Source organism: Oryza glaberrima, chromosome 2, assembly GCF_000147395.1.
Source record: "Oryza glaberrima chromosome 2, OglaRS2, whole genome shotgun sequence".
Taxonomy (NCBI): Eukaryota; Viridiplantae; Streptophyta; class Magnoliopsida; order Poales; family Poaceae; genus Oryza; species Oryza glaberrima.
This window is the reverse complement of record NC_068327.1, coordinates 5,246,273-5,268,717: the sequence shown is the minus strand read 5'-3', so window position 1 is coordinate 5,268,717 and position 22,445 is coordinate 5,246,273. Positions and strand designations below refer to the sequence as shown.

Sequence of the window (22,445 nt, the reverse complement as noted above, 5' to 3'; positions counted from 1 at the left end):
GCAGTACAAGACTATTTTTCTTTACACGCTGTATCTAATATTTTTCTTTAGAAAACTCTTAAGCTTTTTTTGTTATATAGGAATTTTAGGATTCCAATTCTATAAAAAAAACAAAGGATTGAATTCTACAAATTTTCCTTCGAAATTCCTATAGAATAAAAAAAATCCTATAGAGATTTTGGAGGAAATTAGCAAGAGCTTCAATCTCTTAAAAAATTTCCTCCCAATTTATCTATTTCATATGATTTTCGTGTTTTCTTAATGTGTTTTGCATTTGCATTCATGATGAAATACTATGCTTTTCCTAATGCTCTATTTTTTTTAATCCCGTGCTTTAAAAGAACCTTTAGAAATAATGTTTAAACCATTAAATTTAATTAGATTCAAATTACATGAAATCTAAATTTACTTATAGTATGCCACGTCAAAATTTGCAAGAGTTCTATAAATCCTATCTTATTATAAAGTTATAACCCACTAACTGCTAAACCTTAACATACAAAGATGCCACGTCATCATCCACTAACAAGTTGACACATCATCATCCACTAACAGTCATATATTTAATATCATGCAAACATGATATATTATCTATAATTTAAAATTTATTACATTTTAAAGCTTTTAAAATGAAAGCATGTTAAATCATCATCCCGCATAATTCACGAAATATTTCAATATATATCTTCATTATTTTTTTCTAATATCTTATGTACCTATATAAGTTTATTCTCACTTGGTTAATGTTATTTCTCTCCTATCTAATTAAGCCATATCATATCAATTGATTTTAGTGCTTATATAAGTTTATATTGTTTAGCTATCTTACACATTATTTTTACTTATTGTTATTAGACTGAACTTCCGCAGTAACATGCGGGGTTTCACCTAGTAAAAGAAAAGCTCACATACATAGCCTTTTACATAAGGGAACAGCGTTATTAGTTGACGATATCGGCGTGACAACATTGGATTCAAACGGACAGACTTAGTTAATTATTGGACGGCAATGACTTATGCAATCAACAACATCCGTGTGCTTTTATTTATTTATTTTAATAATGCCGACAGTGAAGGAAACGTATCTTATCTGTAGCAATTTTCTAGTATTAGCACCGAATAATGTGTCACTAATTAGAGTAGAGTGGTAGTACCAGTTTTTTTTGTAGTATTAGGTTATCAATCAATTAAGCCGTCGTTATCATCTAACAAAACGGAATCTGATGATGGTGTCCATCATGGCAGCCCCCACATGACAAATATTCACAAACCAAATACCAACAGATTTTACACAACCGACCCTGTATTCCAACCAAATCTCAAACTTTCGTAAAAAAAAGCATTTCAGTACCATTTCACAAAAATATACTCCCTCAGTTATAAGATGTTTTGACTTTGATTAAAGTCAAACTAAGTTTGACTAAGTTTATAGACAAATATATTAATATTTATAATACCAAATTAGTTTCATTAATTAATAATTGAATATATTTTTTATAAACTTAGTCAAATTTGAAACCGTCTTTATTACCTGAAACGGAGGAAGTATTGTTGAGGGGTCTATGTGTATAATTCTTCTATAGAAAATAAAACTGGAGCATTTATTACGAGAGGAAATAAAATAATAAATCGCCTATAAAAAGCGCGCGAGCGAGACGACTCTCAAGTCTCAAGTCGTCTTGGTGCTCATCGGCGGCGAGCAAAAGCGAGCTTGGTGGCCATGGCGAGCTTGGTGTTCGAGCCCCACGGCGGCGCGGCGGTGGCGGTGGCCGGAGTCGGCGGCGGCGACGTGGTGTTCTGCGTCGTCATCCTCTGCCTGTCCGTGCTGTCCATGATCATCTTCGCCGCGGCCTCCCCCGGCGGGGAGCGGCGGCGGCGGCGGCGCTCCTCCTCCGGACCGGTGTTCGTCGGCGGCAGGGGCTGCGGCTGCGGCGGCCGCAGCTCCGGCGCCTGCGTCTGCGGCACCTACCTCTCCTGATCATCGCCGTCGACGTACGGCGTCGAGCCAGCTAAAGCTAGCTGCGGCGATCGCTCGCCGCCGGCGAACTGTACATGGAGCTTCGCGGCGGCGGCTTTGCTCTGAAAATCCGTACGGCTAGCTAATTTTCTTCCTTTTTTTTTCTTCAAAAAAAAATGAGAGAATAATTACTGCTCCTACTCTGCTTGTACCTAGTACTACAATTACTACACGGCATGAGGAACAAATTACTAACTGTAATGAGATGGAGTTACTGTAAATTGTAATTAAGTCTAATAATAATCATCATCATCTTTGGATTCTCAGTTTGTTAGTATTAGTGCTAATTAATCACTAGCTAGATCGATTTGGATTAGTGTTGACTGCATAGAGGCATAGATGATTGGTACACATAAATCACAATTTTATGCAAATTTGATCATGCTTAACTGAGGACAATTTGCAAATTGGAAGCCAAGGTCAAGAGTGACCAAGTCAAATAAGTACTCTCCAAGTTGCAATTAGAAGAATTCAAGAACTAATACGATGTTTTAATTTCTTCTGGAGTTGGTTGGAATTGAAGGCAAACTTATCCTGTCCCTATAGCTGCTGCCTTCATGGGACATGGAAATTTTTGGAGCGGAGCAGAGAAAGAATGGAAAAGGGATGGAACAGGAAGGACAAGGACACCTAGCCTACCAACGTACTACATCATAAACGCAAAACTCCAGGAGTGTGACACCTAAACCACCACAAATTTTATATTAAAAAATTACAGAAGGAAATTCTATAGATGCTGCTGAAAATATTTTGGCTTTTTTTTTTGCAAACATCCGTGAGAAATATTTTGTTTGATACCCAGGAAAATTGAGAAAAGAGAGTTTTATAAAAATTTGCAAGAGAACATTTAGGCTCAGTTTAGAACATACTATTCAACAGATTATTCACTCGATTGTATGGACAAATTGAATATTTATAAAAGTAAACTTATCGATAGCTTAGAACCAGTGTTCTAACCAATACAACAGTAGATGAAAGCAGGGTTCACAAACTTTCCGGATCGAGTCAAAAACATAAACCACTCGATTTTTCAATCAAGTTAACAAAATTAAAAATGGATTTTAATTTTGTTCACAAGATTTATCCGGTCTTCATAAGTTTTTATCTGTTTATGAATTGATTCCATGAAATCCGATGGTACCACTTGTGAGCGAATTTTGATCCTCTATCGGTGTTGTGAACCCTGGATGAAAGCCTTCCTAGATTATTTTTATTAATATACATGGACCAAATAATCACTTAATAATCCAATGAAGTAGCTAAAAAGAATAGGACCTCAGTTTTCATGCAACAATAAAAGGGAAATCCCAACACTAGTCCCGTTTGTAACTGGCGGCCCAAAGCCCCAAAAGCCCATTCTGCCTGACAAATGGGCCCCACAGCCCAGCTCAGCCCATCCAGCTCAGCAAGATCCATTCAACCACGCGCCGAGAAACTAGCCGTTACAACCCCCCACCTCGCCCACTACCCTCGCCGACCACCTCTCCTCCCTCCCCCCACTACTACTACTACCCCCTTCTCCCTCTCCTCCCCTCTCCAATTCATCCCCAAATCGAATCCACTCCCAAATCCAATCCATCCCCGAATCCGAGACCACCAATTCGCCAATCCCCCAATCCGGCGACCACGCAACCGGAGGCGGCGCGAGGATGATGTTCACGGAGGGGCTCGACGAGTCGGCGATCAGCTGGATCAAGCAGGGCACGGGCTCTCCTGCGCCGCCGCCGCCGAGGTCGCCGCTGGCGGAGCGGCTGCCCGCGGGGCAGATCGCGGCGCCGAGGAGCCCCGCGCTGTACGGGAGGGGCTGCTCCGGCGTCGGCGTCGGCGTCGGCGGAGGTGTGGGGAATGGGCTGTTCTCCCCCAAGAGCCTCCCCCCGGTGCGGACCACGGCGCGGCACTCCGGGCTGCTTGGGCGGCACCACCACTCCGTGCTCCTCGCGGCGGCGGACTCCGAGGAGGAGGATGGGGAGGAAGGGGAGGAGAGCGTGGCGTCGTGGGGGGTGCCCGATGACTGCTACTACGGCAACTTCTCCGACACGCTCGAGGAGGAGGAGGAGGACGGGGCGTGCTCCAGCGGCGACTCCAGCCTGCTCCGGAGGGCCATGGACCGCGGCGGGGTAGCGTTCGACGACGAGGTCACCTCGCAGCTCAGCCGGAGGGGCGGGGGCGGCGGGTTGGTTCGCGGGCAGTCCAAGGAGAACCTGCGGGTGGAGGTGCGGGCCGCGAGCGCCTTCGCCGGGAAATGCTCCAGCGGCCACAATACCGTGGATTCCACCTCGCATGTAAGGGTTTTACTCTCTCACTGTGATCATTGATGATAATTTAACTGTGATCGATTTCTGGAAGCTTATATGTGCTTGGGGAAATTCGAAGTTAGCATAGTTTGTGCACTTGTGTTTGTGAAGATAAAAGGCAAATTTATGGTTTCTTATTCAGGAACATTATTTTGGTGAGCAAAAATTTCAAGCCATTGGGACACCAAGTGCCCCTCCAATTGCAGGAGATGGGGTTGAGGCCATTTTTGACACTGTTGGTGAGTGTTTACTTTATAGTGGAATTGTATTCTGGATCATTTCCTTGACCTTGAAGAAGTGGTTGAGATTTGAGATGATTTATCTGATCATGTGGAAGCAGCTGAAACGAAAGGAGGCCTTGAAAGGGCTGGGGTATCATCAGTGGCAGATATACTGGCCCAGGATGTTCATGAGCCTGAGCTTCCTACGAGGTACAGTTGTCAGTTGGTGGTTGAAAATTGGAGTATTTTAGCTTTTACGCTATGAATTGTTCTTGCTCACATCGTTCTTTTTCTGTTAAAAAACAATCCAGATCAAATGTTCAAGAAGATGGTGTTCATGTGCCGTACGTCGAGAGCAATTTGTTAGCTCAGATGCCGAGTTTCACGGCTAAGTGCGTTTTGATTTACCTGTGAACTTACCCCCTGAAGATGTTGTTCATCTGCTCACTGTTCTTACTGGTCTTTTTTTTTCCAAATTATCAGTGTCCAAAGTGCATGGCAATCTTTTGTTGCATATGATGCGTGCTTTCGGATCTGTCTGAATGCATGGGCAAGAAACTGCATGGAGGCTCCAGAATTCCTTCGTGATGAGTGTATGGTACTGAGAAGCGCCTTTGGGTATGCAAAATATCATTCATGACATTATGTTCCCAGTAAACTAGCATCCAATTTGCTTTCCTTGTTTTGCTCAGCTTATTTTCCTCCTTTTGATGAATAGGATACAGAGTTTTTTGCTTCATCCCAAGCACAAGAGTCAAGATGACGGAAAAAGTATCTATGATAAGGACGGGAGTTGCAATATGAAGGGAAGAAAACTTGTTAAACAGATTGAGATTGAAGGTACGCACAATCGTTCATCAAGAACTTCAGTATGGGCCATCTTTCATGTACATTATGCATTTTTTAAAATTTCTTAGCAAAATTGTGAATTTATGATTAGTTAGGCGTGGTTCCAAATTTTAAACCGCTTTTTGCACTCACATTCTTAATGTTTCATTCCATACAGTAAAAAAAATACGTGTTGTACCTCAAAGACCAAAGCTTCGGGCAACATCATCCTTTAGAAATCTGTACATGCAAGCTGGTAGCGAGTATGTCAGACAGATTTCTAAAATCCTGAAGAGTCAGGTTACCATGTTGACATCCACATCATCAACATCTTTGCCAGAAGGTTAACAGTTTTCTTTTGTTCTGCACCTTCTGCTAGATCTTGTTTCCACAATCAGTAACACAATATCTTACTTGCAGAAATGTTCACATGCACGCTAGAATTGCAAAGCTCCTGCAAGGATAACCAGAGAGATTCCATTTCTCCACAATATTTGAAACCAGGCACTGGTGAATCTCAACTCTTGTAAGTCCTAGCCTAGTTATGATTCTTTTGTACACTTGCTACTCCAATCTATTAAGTACGCAACTTACTCAGAACATTATTTAATCATCTTAATACATATGTTCCAGTTATCTAGAGAGCCAGGGGGATTCTATTCTTGTCGAAGTACAAGACAATAATAGGGTTGTCATAGGCCGCGCAAAAATTCAAGTTTCATCGATCACTGATACTCATGTATGTCCTGCTCGTTGCTCACCTTCATTTGGTGCAAATGTTTCATGAACCCATTTCTCAACTTGGCACGTTTGTGGGGAAAAAAAACAGCAGGAGGAAATCATTAAGTGGTGGCCTTTATATCTTGATGATCAAGAATGCGTGGGAAAAATTCAGCTTTGTATAAACTTCTCTGTCTCTTCTGACAATCAAGGAGCTGCGAAGGTTGGTCTATTATTTTCATGCTCGTATATTTTTGGACCAAAAATTCCAACATATGTTCTAAACTTTTGCATGGTGTCATTATAGATGCTGCAAGGCGGTCCAGCTGTGGATACTATTGTATATGACATGGTTCTGGAAGCAGCAATGAGAGCTCAGAATTTCAATAGCAAAATGTTGCATGTCAGTGGTTCATGGAAATGGCTATTGGACGAGTTTTCAGATTACTATGGGGTATCAGACGCATATAGAAAATTGAGGTGATATGTTGTTAGGTTGCATACAGTCACTCATTGGTTACTGAATATACCAAAACATACTAACGTTGCATCTTACTTTCTACAGATACTTGTCTTACATTTTGAATGTTGCAACACCAACAAAAGATTGCTTGGAACTTGCATATGAACTGCTTCTCCCTGTAATGAAAGCACGTGATGATAGGACTTTGACGAGACAAGAGGTAATATGTTAGCTAAATTTACTCCATATATACTTCCATTTAACAAGAATTCAGATATAGCAATTGAAATATATAATTATGTTCTGTAGCATGCCAGCAAATAAACACATTTTGATAATTCTTGATTCCAATAAAATGTAAAGAATAAAATAATTATGGAAACTTATTTTTTATTTGTTGCAGAGAAGCATACTATTAGATTGCGAAGATCGGATCAAGAGCCTCCTTGCAGTTGTGTTTGAAAATTACAAGTCCTTGGATGAGAATTCTCCTACTGGTTTGTCTGACCTATTTGGTCCCATATCAGATTGTGCTGCCCCAGCTTTAGCACCTGCAGTTCAGATATTCAGTGTACTGCATGACATACTCTCCAATGAAGCACAAAACATACTCCGGAACTATTTACAGGTGAGATTGTAGATGCAGATACTTTGTGCATTTTCCTTTTGGATGCTATATTCTTTTTTTCTCAGAGCAATGAACTTAGCAGCCATCTAGTTTAACTTTAATTATGTATCAGAGATAGCTGCATTTATATTCTAAAAGTGATAGATCAAAATTCAAAACTTTCGTTTTTAATCTGCCTGAAAATTCTTACTGTGAAACTGCACTGGATTTTTACTGAGGAAAGTGAAGAACTCAAACTTGATTTAGGTTGATTATTCAAAAATTGTACCAGGCAATGATGACAATGTGCAATTCACTAATGTTACCATATTTTTGTTTTGAACATAAGCTAATTAATCTTTGTCAATAAATAGTTTTTTTGGTCCAGTTGCAGAGTTCACACTTTTATCTTATTATTATATGATCTCCTGTTCAAGCACAGACATTAATCGCTAATCGGGAATTTTTGCAAACACCTTTCAAAATCGGTTTTGCAAAATAATTGGTATTCCAACTAGCAGAAATGGACAACAGGCTGTGCTTTTGCTTACTCTTTGTGTACACAGAATTGAATAGCATAAACTTCCCTTTTACAGACTGCTGCGGCAAAAAGGTGCAGGAGGCATATGATTGAGACAGACGAATTCATGTCAAGCAACAATGACAGCCTTCTTACGGACCCTATGGCTATTTCTGCTGCATATCTCAAAATGAAGACTATATGTATTAACATAAGTCGTGAAATTCAAGCAGATATTAAGATTCACAATCAGAATATACTTCCAAGGTAACACATCTATACACTCTAGTGGAGGAAATTAATTTCTTTTGTACAATGGTAGCGTATCTCACAGATTTTTTTTTGTTTTCCTTTAGTTCAATAGATCTGCCAAATATAGCAGCATCCCTGTACAGTACCGAGCTCTGCAAACGATTGAAGGGTTTTCTTTCTGCAAGTCCCCCATCAAGACCACTAGAGCATGTTGCTGAACTGCTCATTGCTACTGCAGATTTTGAGAGAGATCTTGACTCTTGGCAAGTGAGGTAAGATACAGTTGAATAGTTGATCTACTGCTGTTTTTTCCGGTTGATTGTGCTCCCAAACTGTCACATTCTTTTGAGCTGATACATTGAACACTAATGTGTTACTGCTTCATTTGTTTTGACTATAAAATTTTAGACCTGTGCATGGGGGTGTGGTTTCAAGGGATTTATTTCATGGCTACATCATGGTGTGGATTGAAGATACCCGATTGCAGTTACTTGACAATTGCAGAGCTGATAAGGTAACCATAAACACATTGATGATTAAGCAGACCTTAGCACTCGCACTTCCTTGCTTATATTCCTCACCTACCTTTGCAGTTATCATGCCCTGCAGTCTCAACAACCTCGACATTTGCCGAGCAAATGTATGAACAAATAAAAGAAAGCATAAATGAATATGGAGTAGTTATCAACAGATGGCCACATTATCTGATGAGTTTAGAGAGTGTAAGTACACACTTCATAGTCCTCGAATGATCAACTCCCCATGCTTGTCATGTGTTGGACTCGATTGATATTCATTTTCTGATTCAGGCTATTGCTGATGTTGAGAGAGAAATTATGAAGGCACTGGAGAAGCAATACATGGAAACTCTACTACCTCTGAGAGACGGCATACCGAAAATTCTTGAGAAGCAGGTTCAAAGATTGACAAGAAGGCAATCTATAAGCCCTTATGTTGTACCGAATCAGGTTTGTTTGCATTGTCAAGTGTTCTGTAGGCTGTGGTGTTTAGTTTGTTAGTAACCACTTGGTTTTCCCTCATCACAGTTAGGAACATTCATGAACACAGTTAAAAGAATGTTAGACGTGTTACACTGCCGAGTTGAAGATAGTCTCAAATCATGGGCAGCATATCTAACAATAACAAATGGGAATGCTGTTTTCGGAGAGCAAATGAACTCCATCACAGTAATGCTGAGGAAGAAGTACAAGAAATACCTGCAAGCAATTGTGGAGAAGCTTGTCAGTAATGTAAGAATGAAGTTTTACAGACCTTTTACCAATGCAGCATTTTGGTCCAATGTTAACTAAGGTAGTTTACATACAGAGGTGCCATAAGTTTTGGTTATTGATTTCAGGCACAAGCTAACCGGACCACTAGGCTAAAACGGATTCTTGAAGAAACGAGAGAAAGCGAAGGAGAAAGCGATATACGTGAGAGGATGCAGGCTCTCCGTGTTCATCTCTCTGATTCCATTTACAATCTCCATGAAGTCTTTTCCAGCAGAATATTTGTTGCTATTTGCCGAGGATTCTGGGACAGGTTGGGTCAGGTAAATATGACAAAACGAGACCAACCCTAACATTTTATTCTGGTGCAAATTGTGCTTACATACTAACTTGGGGTTTGGACAGATTGTGTTGAGGTTTCTTGAGAGCAGAAAAGAGAACAGGATTTGGTACAGAGGATCTGATTATGCATTAGGGGTAAGCCCATACTTAACACCAATATTTTATCCACTATCAAATAATATGTGAACTGTGCATATATAGGCTCTGTATTTGTTCAATTATTAAGACAAGTTAACAAAGAATCTTAAAATTCTGAAAAACACCAAAGGGTCTGTTTGGGGGAGCTTTAGATTCTGAGAAGCAGCTATTTGGTAGCCAGCTTCCGAGAATCTGGAAAAGCTTTGAAACCCAGCTTCTCCAGCTTCTGGCTTCTTAGTTCATTTTTCAGAACTACAGATTCTCAGAAGCTGTGGACTGTTTGGGGCAGCTTCTATCAGAAGCAACTTTTGGGAAAAGCTGCAGCTGGGACAAGCTCCCCCCAAACAGGCAAAACGTCTTTACCTTTGTAATGATAATCCTGACCTTGAGTGTTATGTGCAGATCCTGGACGATGTCTTTGCATCAGAAATGCAAAAGCATCTAGGCAACTCCCTGCAGGACAGGGACCTCGATCCACCGCAGTCGGTGGTCGATGCCCGATCTATCCTCTGTTGATGTGTGGGGAGGAGCTGCGAACTCTCTTAGATTATCTCTTCTGGCAATGCAGCGTATTATACAGTTGCTGAAAGTTTGGTCTTTGGTTTGGTTTATTCCTTGGTGTGCAGATGATATATACAGGTCCCGATGCCTTAATTCTTTTTTGTCTATAGTTATTTTTTGGAAAGGAGAACACTAGTTGTAACGGCCAAATTGGTAAGCAAAATTTGCTTACCATATGGAATATATAATGTGTGATTTCTTGTACACCTAGTTGTTTGATTATCGTTTGAAACTGTGCTAAGGGAGAGACTTCAGGATATAGATGGCCATCTGGGCCGCCCGGTACGGCACGGCCCAAGCCTGCCCGTGCTTGGGCCGAGGCTTGTTGGGCTGGCATGGCCCGACCGACACACCGGGCCGTGTTGTGCCAGCCCACGGGCGGCATACACGGCCCAGGCATGGCCCGGCCCGAAGGCACGATGGCCCATCGTGCTTCCTCACAGAAAAAGTCTAATTTGGTCCCTCAACTCTGCGGGCTGGGTTAAATGGCTGGAAAATAAGTCTATTTTGTATACCTCCTGTCTTGGGCCTTGCCTTATGCGATTATTTAAGTCTATTTTGCATCCCTATATTTTTTATTGATCGGGCCGTGCATCGGGCCGGCCCACCGTGCCGAGGGTGCAGCCCAGGCACGACCCGGCTGTCGGGTCGGGCCATGCCGTGCTTGGGTCGTGCCAAAATTGCGGGCTTCGGGCCGGGCCGTGGGCCTCGGGCCATATGGCCATCTATACTTCAGGAGCTCAGCTCAATTTTCAGGTCAGACAATGAAACAAAGAATTTGGCTAACACAGCCTCGTAAATTCCTATTGTCTTTTCTATGTGTGTACCCTTGAAGACTCAAAGTGTAGAAGTCAGGAGAGCTTGAAGTAGCAGTGTTTTTTCTGCATATAGCACAATAATTCATCTTTATTTAAAATAAAAAACAACTTGATAAATTGATAAAAAAAATAAAATCTGGAAATATATATGTCATAAAAATTTTAAAATTCTGTTTTTTTTAACTTGACCTAAAAACCGAGTGTTTGTGTCTTTTGCCCAGTCCGAGAAGTCCAAATTTCACTATTGATTTCCATAGTTTTTTAAACCTAGTCATGGGTGTACAACTCCATCCAACATGTTTCAAATCCTATTACACATATCATCTCAATAAAACTAGAGAGTGGCCACTAGTCTACATCTTCTTGAGCGTCCTATTACACATATCATTCTAATAAAACCTAATGAATCTAAAGAGTGGCCACCGGTCTACGTCTTTTTTGAGCGTGTGTATCAACCAAGCGAAGTATTCACATGTGAGTGTGGCATGCGTGTGTATGTGTCTTCTGTATAATCGAAAAAAAGATAGAAACAAAGTACTCCGATTAAGCACCGTGTGCAGCAGTGTTGGACCACATAACATGGATCAAACATGGTGCTTATAAATATTACACGCACATGTAAATGGGTTTGCAATTAAAATTTATCGAGACACCGCTAATTTTCGTCTCTTTGAGCGTGGGTTAGAGATCATATTCATACGAAAATAATATTGTGTGTGTAGTGACGTATATGCACGTATGTATATCCAGTGCAACCGAAGAAAGAAAAAGTAGTGTGCTCAGGATTCGTGAAAAAGCCTCCTCATTTGTTTCGATTTTTAACTGCCCTCTATCTGGACCGTCAAATACTAATCGGGCGATCGGACGGTCTCGGTATTCGTCTGGCGTTTTTGAGTTAGCCCGAGGGCAAAAGCGTAATTTCTCCCAGATTTGCGGTGACCTAATTCGAGCTCCGCCTCTCTATAAAGCCATCGCCCTGAACAGGAAAAGCCAAGCCCTAGCCGCCAGCCGCCGTCATCTCGCCCCTCCTCTCCCCTTCAGATCTGCTTCGATGCGGCGATTTTGATTTTGATTTTGATTCCAGCCTCCATCTCTTTTCCAGTTCGTTTTGTCGATCTCGATTTGGATTGGTCCATCTCCTTTTCCAGTTCGTTTTGTCGATCTCGATTTGGTTCTCCTCGTGCAGATTCGCGATCTCGATTTGTTTTTCGTGGTGTTTGGTGCTATCGATTTGATAAATCCATCAGAGGGGGCTTGTGATGATTCAGGTCCGAAAGGATCTTAGCGGATTTCTGTGAGGCGATTCTGTCGTCGTTGATCGCTTAATGTTGTTACACACACTGAAGCCTTCTCTCTCCTTAATATATTTTTTTGCATCTATTTCTTCTCTCTTTTTTTGTTTTCTGTTCTTTTATTCTGCCTCTCAAAGCCTCCGCTATATTTTGGTTGAAACTTTTGCTAAAAGAAACATGGATAAAGGTATTCGATTTGAGAAGCGCAATGCAATGATGATTTTAATGGGTTTTAGCAGTGGCGGCGTCAGTCGCCGTGAGCTTTCAATCCAAAAAACGACTTCTCTTTCCACTGAGCATTGCAGTTGTATGAACAGTTCAATTCTTCCCAGTTTCTTTTTTTCTGAATAGAGCATTTGTATTATTCTCGAAATACAAATTCATTACGAAAACGAATACAAATTCATTACGAAAACGTTTGCTCCGTGAAACGGCTCTGTAAACTGGAAGCGTTCTGAATCCTTGATTTTGAAGCATGGAACATGGTAAATCTGGGCACAGTAATTTTTGGGAGCACAGTGATCCAATGTAAAATTGCTAAAAATACACAATGAAACGGGACGTGTCGGATCGTTGTATTGATTTGATACTCCCATCGAATGGCTTATGATGATTCAGGTCCGAAAGGATCTTAGCGGATTTCTGTGAGGCGATTATGTCGTCGCTGATCGCTTAATGTTGTTACACACACTGAAGCCTTACCCTATTTTTGCATCGATTTTCTCCGTTTTATTTCGCAAATTTCAGCAAAGTTCTCTAGTGTTTTCTAGTTTTTCGCTGGCATTAGACACGGAAAATGTTTCGATCTAAGTTTGACAACATTTAAACTCCGAAGAGCAAACTTCGAGTGCCAAGCTAAAAGCATTCAATCAATTTTACACCGGCACAGAATTTAACCCAGAGCACAAAAGAATCCTTTTTATTGGAATCACAAATGAACCAAGTTAACAGGGCAATGGCTCGTGCCAAACCAAAAATTTAAAATTTCTGAACGCAGCAAAATTTGCCATGTAAACAACGCAAAAACTTGCTGAAACAGTTCATGCAATGAACTTCATTATCAAAACCCACCTTTTGTTTTTCTAAAATTCTCCAGCTTGAAATCCGAAGTGACAGCGTGATTTGTTCTACATGTTGAGTGGAAACCACTGCATCTCCAGCTCCACCTCGCCGGACTCGGTGAACTGCAGCTTGAGGGCCAGCTCCTGCCTCACCTCGCCGCCGGCGACCACGACGGCGCTGTCCCTGACGAGCGCGTTGTCGCCGGACTTGAGCCACCGGCCGATCTGCCGGTCGCCGAGCAGCCCCGGGTCGCCGAACGCCGCCGCCGCGTTGATCATCGGCTGCAGGTCGATCTCGGCTTCCCCCATCAGGTCGTCCTTGGACAGCATGTCGTGGTCGAACACTTGCTGCATCCAAGAAAAGCAAAGATCACAATTATCAGATGGATGAACACTCGGATCAGAGAAACTAATTATCACAATTATCAGATGGATGAACACTAATCAGAAAAACTAATTATCAGATGTATGAACAAACCAGAAAATTAATTGTCAGATGGAAGAACACACCGGAAAATTTCAATGGTGAACAATTAGCTATTTTGACTATCAGATGGAAGAAACAGATTAGAAGATTTTCGAAGGTTTGGTTGTGATTCTGTGAGGGGATTTACCAGTTTGAGAGGGCCGTATTGCTGAGGAACAGAGAGCTTGAGTTCTTCGTTCCAGACAGGGTTCAGGTTGGCTTTGATCACCGAGGTTTGCGCTTTCTGCACACAGCGAAGATATGGTGAAATTTAGAACAAGAATTTCTGCATGTTCTGAATGCGAGACAATGTGGTACAAAACGATGAATTCGATCTTGAATTAGTTGCCCAGAAACCATCAGAAAATTAGGATTTCATAATACCGGAGAGATGTGATTACTACCTGTTGTCCAAGGGTCAGGACTACATAAGGATCACTGCTTGACATGTCTCTGATGGCTAGGTTGGTGCCTCCTTTCACCTTGACATTCAATATTCCGATGAACTCAATCATGCCTACCTGCAAATCAAATCGGGGATTACTAAATTTGAATCTAAGAGTCGCAGAACATGCTAAGTAAGGTAGAACAAAATGCAATTTGCAGTTTTAGGACAGTGCTGCCTACTTCGCTCTTGGAACTGACAGAATGGGAGGCACTGCCTGCATGTTTCCCGGAGTCGCTAGACTGATGAGAAACAATCCGTAGGCTTGGCTCAAGAAACTCTTGTAACTCATATTTTGACCTGAAGAATTGTAATTAACTGTATGTGTCATTTGATATAACTGAAACACCATAGGAGAACATTTTTTTAAGCTATTTCTTCAGTTCAATTTGCAGAACAAAAGGGAAGCTCCAAAGTATTGACCTGTATCTGGGAATTCAGATGAGAGTGGCATACCCTGCACTTGAAAGTGCTGCGAACTAACAGAGGAATAAAATACCTGATGAATTTTTCTCGCTCTTCCTGGGTAGAATCTGGATGTGGCTTGCTGTGGTTCTGCGGCAGGAAGGCTTCATATATAGCATTGGCGTGAGAATTTCCACCGACTTCGATCACGTTATCAATTTCATTGTCACTCCACTGATCTAGTGTGACTGACAGAACCTGCTCAAAACAAATACTGAATGGTGATTATGCTCAAAACATGATGTATAATATGCCATAATTGTCAGTGCAAACTTTGCCTATGCTGTAAATACAGAAAAACTTGCTGAATTCAATTGGATAAGAAAGATGAAAAAAGATTTATAGCACTATCTATATTGCAATTGGAGAAACCTTTGAAATGTGTGTGCCAAGACTTCTGTGAACACCGGAACACTTGAGGCATATGAATACTCCTATATTAGCTGATCTGTAAGGAAAAAAACAATTAATTGCAAGGAACTATCAGTCAAGAGAAGCCCCTAACTAAAATCAGTGTACAATAGCCTGATTATGCTCATAATGACAGGTATGGGGCAAAATGGAAGGGATTCTTCAGATTTAAGGCTGTGTGTGCATCATTCATTTTTCCTCAATACATGCTGCCTGGTTTTTTTCTTGTGCAAATACCATTGCCAGAGAAAATAAATAGAAGAGAAGAGGATACAAACAAAAACACAGCAAGGATATGAAAACAAACTAATTACTAGTGATCACTTAAACCACCAACTGATTCAAATTGAACAATCAGGTTCTACAAAGTCTTACAGCCACTGGGAATCAGATGCTCTGCAGATAGTTTGAATCAGGTTGAAAATACTTACGCCCATTTGGGGTCAGGCGCGCTGCAGTCAGCACAGATACGGTTTTCACTTCTGTGCAATAGCTCCTTCAGTTTTGCCATCTTAGCTGCATGAGAAAAATGAAATATGAATTCATCATGCAAGACCTTCTCCACCGGCAAAATCTTATCTGTCAGCACTAAAGAGCAAACTAGTAAATGCACACCCATTGAAAATGACCAAATCTGAAGTACTCCAAGAAGTTGCAGAATTTTGTTTTTGGTCACCAATTTGTGCATGATCACCACACATTATTCACTTCACTGTGCAATATGACTGATTCTCCAATTTGCTCTTTTGAGGGCAGCAGGAGCATATTATGCAATTCAATGCAGTGATAAAGAAAGTGAATGCTCAGTACCTGAATCATCACGTCTTCCACTCATATTCAGATCTTCTTACTGCTTAGTTACACTTTCCAATGTTTTCAGTCCTGCAAATATGCATCAACCAAACAGAAATACTGAACTTCAAGGAGTTCCTTTTCCTCATCCTATAGTTTCCTGCTACATATGTAAAGAAGCATCCAAGAACACTCATGCATCAATGTCGTTTTGCTTTTTGACACCTGAGAAATCTCAACTCGAGTGAATCACGCTGTCCCCCTTTTTCAGTGTCAAATCCATAGAAGAACAGCAATCGGTGCAGCGCGATGAAATGAATTCGAAGAAATGCAATTCAGCAAAGCGCTAAGAACAGCCTAACCATGATGAAAGGAATTCAGGATATCGCCTATACTTGAGAGACATCAAGAAACCAAGAATTGAAAAAAAAAAAACCCAGGATTTGCAGGAATGCTCAAGGGAGATTCTGGATTACCTTGGATTTCTCCTGGCTGGGAGGGGAGGGAGGGATGTTCTTGGGACTTAGTCCCCAGATCTCTGACTCTGTCGTGTGGATTACAGCAGCAGCTCCATGGGGATTGGTCGGTAGCTCATCTACGTCGCTCCTGATCCAGGGATGAGTCAGCAACTCAATTCTTTTTTTTTTTAAAAAAAGGAGTATTAAAGTATTTCTAGCATATCCCTAATAAGGCCCCATTCCCCAACAATCCCCTCAAAAAGTAATTGTCATTACTATTTGGGGGATAAAATGTGGATTTTTATACACCCCTCCAACTGTTTCAACACTTAGTGCGTGTTTGGTTCATAGCTATGCTTTACCGTAACTTTGTCAAGTAGGCAGTGACGTAGCTAGGATTTATTAAAGTAAAGGTGATCCATTTGTATGTAATGGGTCATATTAAGGTAGTTTTATCTTATGGGTTAAATCTTAAGATGATCCATATCCACGGTGTCACCTAGTTTGACCAACTTAATCTATTGTTTGTTTTCTGATCGTATTTTTGTCATGTCACAATATTTAACTCAATATCGCCACTTGTCATGGGTACAATTTTTTATCAAAGTTTGCCTACCATTTGGCCAACGATTTCTTAGCCGCAAAAGTTTTGGCATGCCACGTGTTAGCTTTATTTTGATTTGTTTATTGGGTTCCTCATTTCTCTAAAATTCTTTTAAATCCCATAATTCGGAAGGATATGCCTTGGAAATTCTATAGGACTGGAAGGGGGAGATGAGTTCGAATGACAAACAACATCAAAGCACCTATATTTGAAACAGAGGGGGTATATACAAGAACAAACATTTAATTTCAAAGAAAATGACACTTCCTGAAACATCCAAGCTTACAATTTTTTTTGAATGACAGGGTTAATTATCTAAGCTTACAATTTTTTTTGAATGACAGGGTTAATTATCTACGATCAATTGGATCAAATGCCATATGACCAAAGCAGCTTTATACCACTAAACTTTCGCCACAACTAGAAATAACTTGGGTCCAATCTTTATATTAACAAGAACATAAACAACATGAACTAATCTCCGGTTTATCATTGAGTACTCCAAGCCACAATAGGAGGACTGCTTGAGTGCTCCTGAGGGCTGCTGACTTGGCCTAATTCAGGATGAGTAAATCTTCATTTCACACTCCCTCCTCATCGTCGTCATCTTCGTTATCATCAATCCCCACCCAACGAGTAAAAGCGAAGAGGAACTCCTTGAAGGTCACCGTTCCATTCTTGTCCCAATCCATTTCCTCTGGGACCACCAAAAGAGTGTATTAGGACCATCATTGTCAGTGTGTACTGTGTTCATGTGAGATTTGTGACGATACCACAAAAAAGAAAACTTACCAAATCTTTTCATGCCTATCCGCCCAGAAGAGCGTTCTCCTCCGATGGTTTCGTTGATCGCTTGTATCATCTCATTCTTGCTGACATACCCATCTTTGTTTTTGTCCAAGAAGACGAATGAATCAACCAATGTCTCGAAAGTTGGTTCAAGACTACCTAGTCCCATTCTTTTTCTCTAAAGCATAGTGTCAAGGGTATAAATGTATCCAGAAATAAACACAACGGAGAAATGGTAAGGAATAAATTCGATGCAGATTATATAGAGAATATCCATTTAAAAGCCCCTGTATGGTCTAACAAGTTTATGCTATGATGAAAGTTTTAGGAAAGCACTTTGAGTCTCTCTTCAACTTTGTTTGAAAGCACCTCTGTTGAAATTGTTTCAAAATCTTGTCTTGAATTTGTTGCAACATGAAAAATGTCTTAAATAATAGCCTCCTTTGACATACTTTCTAAATGCCCATGCAGATTATCAATGTACGCATGCAAGAATACAAATATCACCCTTCTGCAAGGGTACCATATACCCAAGTATTATTCCTTAATCTTACTTTGCAACGAGCTACTTGCATTTTTAAGATTTTTGTGATCAAATGGGAAAAGTTAGTGTTACTAATACGTATGAATTATATTTTTGAGAAGATAAAAAAGCGGCAAACATTTCCTAATTATATACATGCAATGCAGCAGCAGAATGAATTGATAACAAAAATTCGAAGACTTGCTATAATGAAGCATGAAGGATACTGCTTCTGACACAAGCGGATCATTCAGAAGATAAACAAGGCACAGGAAGACAATGAACTCATTAAATTTCATGCCCATGTTTTCATAAATGTCACATGCCTGAAATAGGTCTTTTATCTCCTCATCTGTGAATGAGATATCCAACTTTTGAAAACAATGCTTAAGTTCTTGTTGATCTATTTCACCATTGGAATCTTCATCTGGAGAGAAACATAATGATATTTGTCAGAACAAGAAAACAAAAGGGGACAAAGGAAATGCCACACAGATCGAGGATGGGATTTCCAAGTGAATACAATTCACAAGATGTTAGGTCGAAACCAAAATCCTCACAAATAGAAAAAGCAAAGAAATCGGGAAATTAAGGAAACAAAAACTTGAGGAGGTCTATCATCTCCAGTTACATAAATTAGTTGATCCAGGCTACAGGATCACATGTAAACTGTATGGTAATTAGGTTGAGGAAAATTTCTTGAAGTAACTCGAACAAGTTAATCAACTCCAAACTTTCAACATCTTTATATTTAGCTATTGACGGCTACACAATTCAATCAAAATTAGAACATCACTATATGAGCTAATATTCATGACAGTTTCTGCTTTTGATGTTCAATCCAGTTTTCCTTTCGAGTTTTGACCTTTTGACAGCACGCAAGAAATAAGTATCAGTAATATCATAGCACTAGTACACATACAGGGTTAGCACTCACCAAATTGCTGAAAGATAATTCTGCAGTTTCTCAAACTCTCGTCAATTTTTGGGAACTTCATAATAACACTATTGAATGATTTAACAGAAGTTCCTTTCTGTGCTCTCTGCTGCATGGCTTCAACCATCTTTCTCTCTAACTTTGATGCTGGTGAAGTGTGCCTTGGAGAATCACCCCGCCCGACTACGCCCCCCATTTCAGCAAACAACGCAATTTTGTAGGGTGATAGAAGCCACTTCCCTGCAAATGTAAACAACGCTTGTGATGAGAGCATGAACATGATCAACTATCTAGTTTGGGGATGCATGAACTTGCAGGGGGGCACGAAACACACCGCCTACAACAATAGGTACCAGCCTCATAAAAGGAAACAATCATGGTTGTGCATTACCTGAAACCTTACTCGACAAAACTTGAGGCGGCACGATGCGCATAAGCCCAATGGAGGCTACAAAAAGCATATAGCACCTGTACATCCTAGTGACAAGGATCTACCTACGGACCTACCTAATTGCTCCCAATATTCCATCAGTAGTTAGGACTACGATTACATTTTTGGTTTGGTTGCATCATCAAACCCATGATTCTCGCAAAGAATCATTGCGAACAATTAAGAGTATGCACCCACCTTTTTTTGCTTGATGACATTCAATCAATCAACACAACAACAACCAGATTTGTCCATGATAATGTGCCTGCAAATTTTCTATTCGCTCCTAGTTAACAATGTAGACTACTTATCTGGTTATCATCCCTAACAAGAGGCCAAATTGCATGGCAGCATCAGACAACAAGATTTCTTTATACCGACTAGAATAATGCAGAATCTTTGAACCAGCCCATACTGCAAATCTGCAATTCTTTAACAAATACCCCAAACAAACAAATCAAGAAACATGTCAGTAGTAAGCCATACATCTCCCACCGCAGATTACCAAACAGGATCACCAACACACGCGCCAGTTTCATACAGATTAAAATGCCGACCGCCGATGATATGAACCACGAAAAAGAAAAAAAAAATCAAGAAAGCGGGGGATTGCCTTTGCCTGTGCCGCTCAATGCTCCGAAATGCCTCGGAGACGAAGCTCTCGAAGGAGGGGGATCGGCGAGAGAGGCGCGTTCGCGCGTGTGGATCGGCAGGGGATCGGGCGAGTGGATCGGCGGATGGAAAACCAAGAAATGGCGTTGGAAGCAGCAGCGTTGGTTGGGTGCGCGGAGCGAAGAGGCCGTTCGGGGTGCGGGCCCCACGGCTCGTGGGGGTGGATGACACGTGGGGCTCATGTGCTCGCCGGGAGTGGACGGGTGGTGGGTGATAGCGTCTCCTCTTCTTCCTCTCCAAACTCCGTACGTACATGCAGATGATGTCTCACTTTTCTTCTACTAGACGAAAAATCTAAATATAGCTTTATCACTTTTATTTTTTTTTATGATTGACGTCTTCGTTCGTAAAAAAAAAAACAATCCTGAATTTGAATCTGTACACTCAAACTTAGGATGGTTTTTTTGACGGAGAAAGTTATAATTATCTATAAACACAAGAATCTGTGAAAGTCCACAATTTTTTTTTATGGAGGAAGTAATAATTATTTATAAGTGGGGATGTTACATTACCAATAACTTACTTCTCTCACTTCGTTTATTTTCATTAAATTCTTAAATGTAATTATATGTCTCTTTCTAACGACTTTTAGCTTATTCAGGCAAGTCGACCCGTGCTATAATCATGTTGTTTTATTTTAGAATTCTATGCGTTCTTAATAATTTTTCATGATGACAAATTAGTTATTTTTGTTAAATATGTGATCCGAATTTTGTGCCTAAAGTATATTCGGATTAGTTATCTAATAGGACTCTTAGATTTCTCCCATATATATCCCTTCTAAGCCGCATGGGGAGGGGGCGACAGCCCAATGTGTCCCCTGCGTTTGTATCTAATTCCTCTATAGTGATCATTGCCGGTCGGCGTTCGTGGTTTTTTCCCGCAAGTGCTTTTCACGTAAAATTCGTGTCTCCGTTGTACATCTATTTTCATAACAAGTGGTATTAGAGCATTGGAGATCGATCTACTAATCACACAGCCACCGGTGTGATTTTTCGGATCGGAGTATCGATCTGATTGGCCTCGTCGTTGCCGCCGCCGAGGAAGGAGCAGCAGCGCACGTCGCGGAGAATCGGCCGCAGCAGCAACGCGTCGTCGTCGTCGCAGAAATCAATTCGGTGAGATTGAATCACCGGTGAAGCAAACCCGAAGCGGTGTCGACCAGATCGATTTAAGCAGGTGCTCCAACACATCGATCGGAATCACGTCCATCAAGCAACGCAGGAGAAAATCAGAAGCAGCAGCAGGGTTGAAGCCATTGATCTATTCCGCACGCATCCCGAGGAAGGAGAAAAGTCCAAGCCTTCAGCAGCCTTCTCGGTCCTGTTCATGTGAATTAAATTTCACGTTGGAATTGTTAAGTGCACACGCCCTTCGCACCAGGAATTCAAGTTCTGTGCATTGCTTGGTTCTGTCGAGGTGAATCCAAATTCACTTTCAATTGCTACGTTCACAAGCCAGATTTACCAGGAGGTTATATACAGAGATCAAAATACTTCGTTTTATACACCCAGAGTGTTTCGCGTTTCTGTTAGGGTTTCATAAATTTATACCAACAAATTCAGGATTTTACTCCCAAGGTGAGTTGAAAGTTTGATCTACTGCTTCTTAATTGAGATGCAATATTCTCGTTATGGCAATGGATTGAGATGCAATATTCTCATTATGGCAAGTGAAGTTTTGCAGCGGGGTATTTACCTAAGAGGAGAAGTATGCTAAAAAAAAAAAGAGAAGCACATTCAAGTCGTCGAGAGGGAGCCTCGCTCCTGTCTAGATCACAAGGTGATCAAATTATCCGGCGAATTTTGCTACCATCATGCCCAACAGACCGGAAGGTTAATAAGGAGACCTAAGTACTTTGTTTTGAGCACAAGAATTTTTCGCGTTTCTGCTAGGATTCCAAAAATTAATGCCAGCAGATTCAGGATTTTATTCCCATGGCGAGTTTGAAGTTTGTGCATCAGTTTCGCTTCTCTGCTAGGTTCACATCGGTTTATACTAGCAGATTCAGGATCTATATCCCAATGGCGAGTTTGAAGTATGGTCTACCTCTTCTGGATCAAGGGTGTTATGGATAATAGTCATGACTA

At 40.9% G+C, this 22,445-nt stretch overlaps 4 protein-coding genes and 3 non-coding genes across 11 annotated transcripts; 5 read left to right on the top strand and 2 right to left on the bottom strand.

Annotated features, from left to right (window-relative positions):
• The first annotated feature begins 1,650 nt into the window (after positions 1 to 1,650).
• LOC127763968 (uncharacterized) lies at positions 1,651 to 2,283 on the top strand. Its single transcript, XM_052288773.1, has one exon. It carries the CDS (start codon positions 1,721 to 1,723, stop codon positions 1,976 to 1,978), a length of 258 nt encoding a protein of 85 aa, XP_052144733.1. The 5' UTR covers positions 1,651 to 1,720; the 3' UTR covers positions 1,979 to 2,283.
• A 1,248-nt stretch (positions 2,284 to 3,531) lies between these two features.
• On the top strand, positions 3,532 to 10,396 carry LOC127761017 (uncharacterized). Of its 2 annotated transcripts, none has more exons than XM_052285225.1 (22): positions 3,532 to 4,299; positions 4,454 to 4,550; positions 4,652 to 4,742; positions 4,844 to 4,924; positions 5,016 to 5,150; positions 5,251 to 5,372; positions 5,539 to 5,703; positions 5,781 to 5,886; positions 5,994 to 6,099; positions 6,190 to 6,303; positions 6,388 to 6,560; positions 6,646 to 6,763; positions 6,947 to 7,171; positions 7,747 to 7,937; positions 8,027 to 8,194; positions 8,331 to 8,436; positions 8,516 to 8,644; positions 8,732 to 8,890; positions 8,969 to 9,172; positions 9,280 to 9,474; positions 9,557 to 9,628; positions 10,034 to 10,396. In XM_052285225.1, exons 1-22 carry the CDS (start codon positions 3,667 to 3,669, stop codon positions 10,145 to 10,147), a joined length of 3,504 nt encoding a protein of 1,167 aa, XP_052141185.1. In that variant the 5' UTR covers positions 3,532 to 3,666; the 3' UTR covers positions 10,148 to 10,396. The 2 variants fall into 2 exon arrangements, with proteins under 2 accessions (XP_052141185.1, XP_052141184.1); XM_052285224.1 differs by having other exon boundaries at positions 4,649 to 4,742.
• Positions 10,397 to 12,260: 1,864 nt separating this feature from the next.
• On the top strand, positions 12,261 to 12,359 carry LOC127764846 (small nucleolar RNA R11/Z151). Its single transcript, XR_008015989.1, has one exon. It is a non-coding gene; the product is annotated as a small nucleolar RNA R11/Z151 (small nucleolar RNA).
• Positions 12,360 to 12,509: 150 nt separating this feature from the next.
• LOC127764849 (small nucleolar RNA Z152/R70/R12) lies at positions 12,510 to 12,603 on the top strand. Its single transcript, XR_008015991.1, has one exon. It is a non-coding gene; the product is annotated as a small nucleolar RNA Z152/R70/R12 (small nucleolar RNA).
• A 299-nt stretch (positions 12,604 to 12,902) lies between these two features.
• On the top strand, positions 12,903 to 13,001 carry LOC127764847 (small nucleolar RNA R11/Z151). The gene has a single exon (XR_008015990.1). It is a non-coding gene; the product is annotated as a small nucleolar RNA R11/Z151 (small nucleolar RNA).
• A 112-nt stretch (positions 13,002 to 13,113) lies between these two features.
• LOC127762906 (ADP-ribosylation factor GTPase-activating protein AGD12-like) lies at positions 13,114 to 16,589 on the bottom strand. 2 transcript variants are annotated; one of them, XM_052287437.1, is made up of 10 exons: positions 16,419 to 16,589; positions 16,168 to 16,299; positions 15,961 to 16,032; positions 15,582 to 15,666; positions 15,112 to 15,187; positions 14,774 to 14,937; positions 14,457 to 14,574; positions 14,234 to 14,350; positions 13,978 to 14,073; positions 13,114 to 13,711 (listed from the first exon to the last, which is right to left on the bottom strand). In XM_052287437.1, the coding sequence occupies exons 3-10, from the start codon at positions 15,983 to 15,985 to the stop codon at positions 13,430 to 13,432; spliced, it is 963 nt and encodes a 320-aa protein (XP_052143397.1). In that variant the 5' UTR covers positions 15,986 to 16,032; positions 16,168 to 16,299; positions 16,419 to 16,589; the 3' UTR covers positions 13,114 to 13,429. The 2 variants fall into 2 exon arrangements, with proteins under 2 accessions (XP_052143397.1, XP_052143396.1); XM_052287436.1 differs by lacking the exon at positions 16,168 to 16,299 and having other exon boundaries at positions 16,419 to 16,588.
• Positions 16,590 to 17,201: 612 nt separating this feature from the next.
• On the bottom strand, positions 17,202 to 20,461 carry LOC127762904 (probable calcium-binding protein CML21). Of its 3 annotated transcripts, none has more exons than XM_052287433.1 (5): positions 20,297 to 20,461; positions 19,254 to 19,493; positions 18,544 to 18,743; positions 17,797 to 17,971; positions 17,202 to 17,701 (listed from the first exon to the last, which is right to left on the bottom strand). In XM_052287433.1, the coding sequence occupies exons 2-5, from the start codon at positions 19,447 to 19,449 to the stop codon at positions 17,586 to 17,588; spliced, it is 687 nt and encodes a 228-aa protein (XP_052143393.1). In that variant the 5' UTR covers positions 19,450 to 19,493; positions 20,297 to 20,461; the 3' UTR covers positions 17,202 to 17,585. The 3 variants fall into 3 exon arrangements, with proteins under 3 accessions (XP_052143393.1, XP_052143395.1, XP_052143394.1); XM_052287435.1 differs by lacking the exon at positions 20,297 to 20,461 and adding an exon at positions 20,170 to 20,189; XM_052287434.1 differs by lacking the exon at positions 20,297 to 20,461 and adding an exon at positions 19,645 to 20,156.
• Positions 20,462 to 22,445: the final 1,984 nt, after the last annotated feature.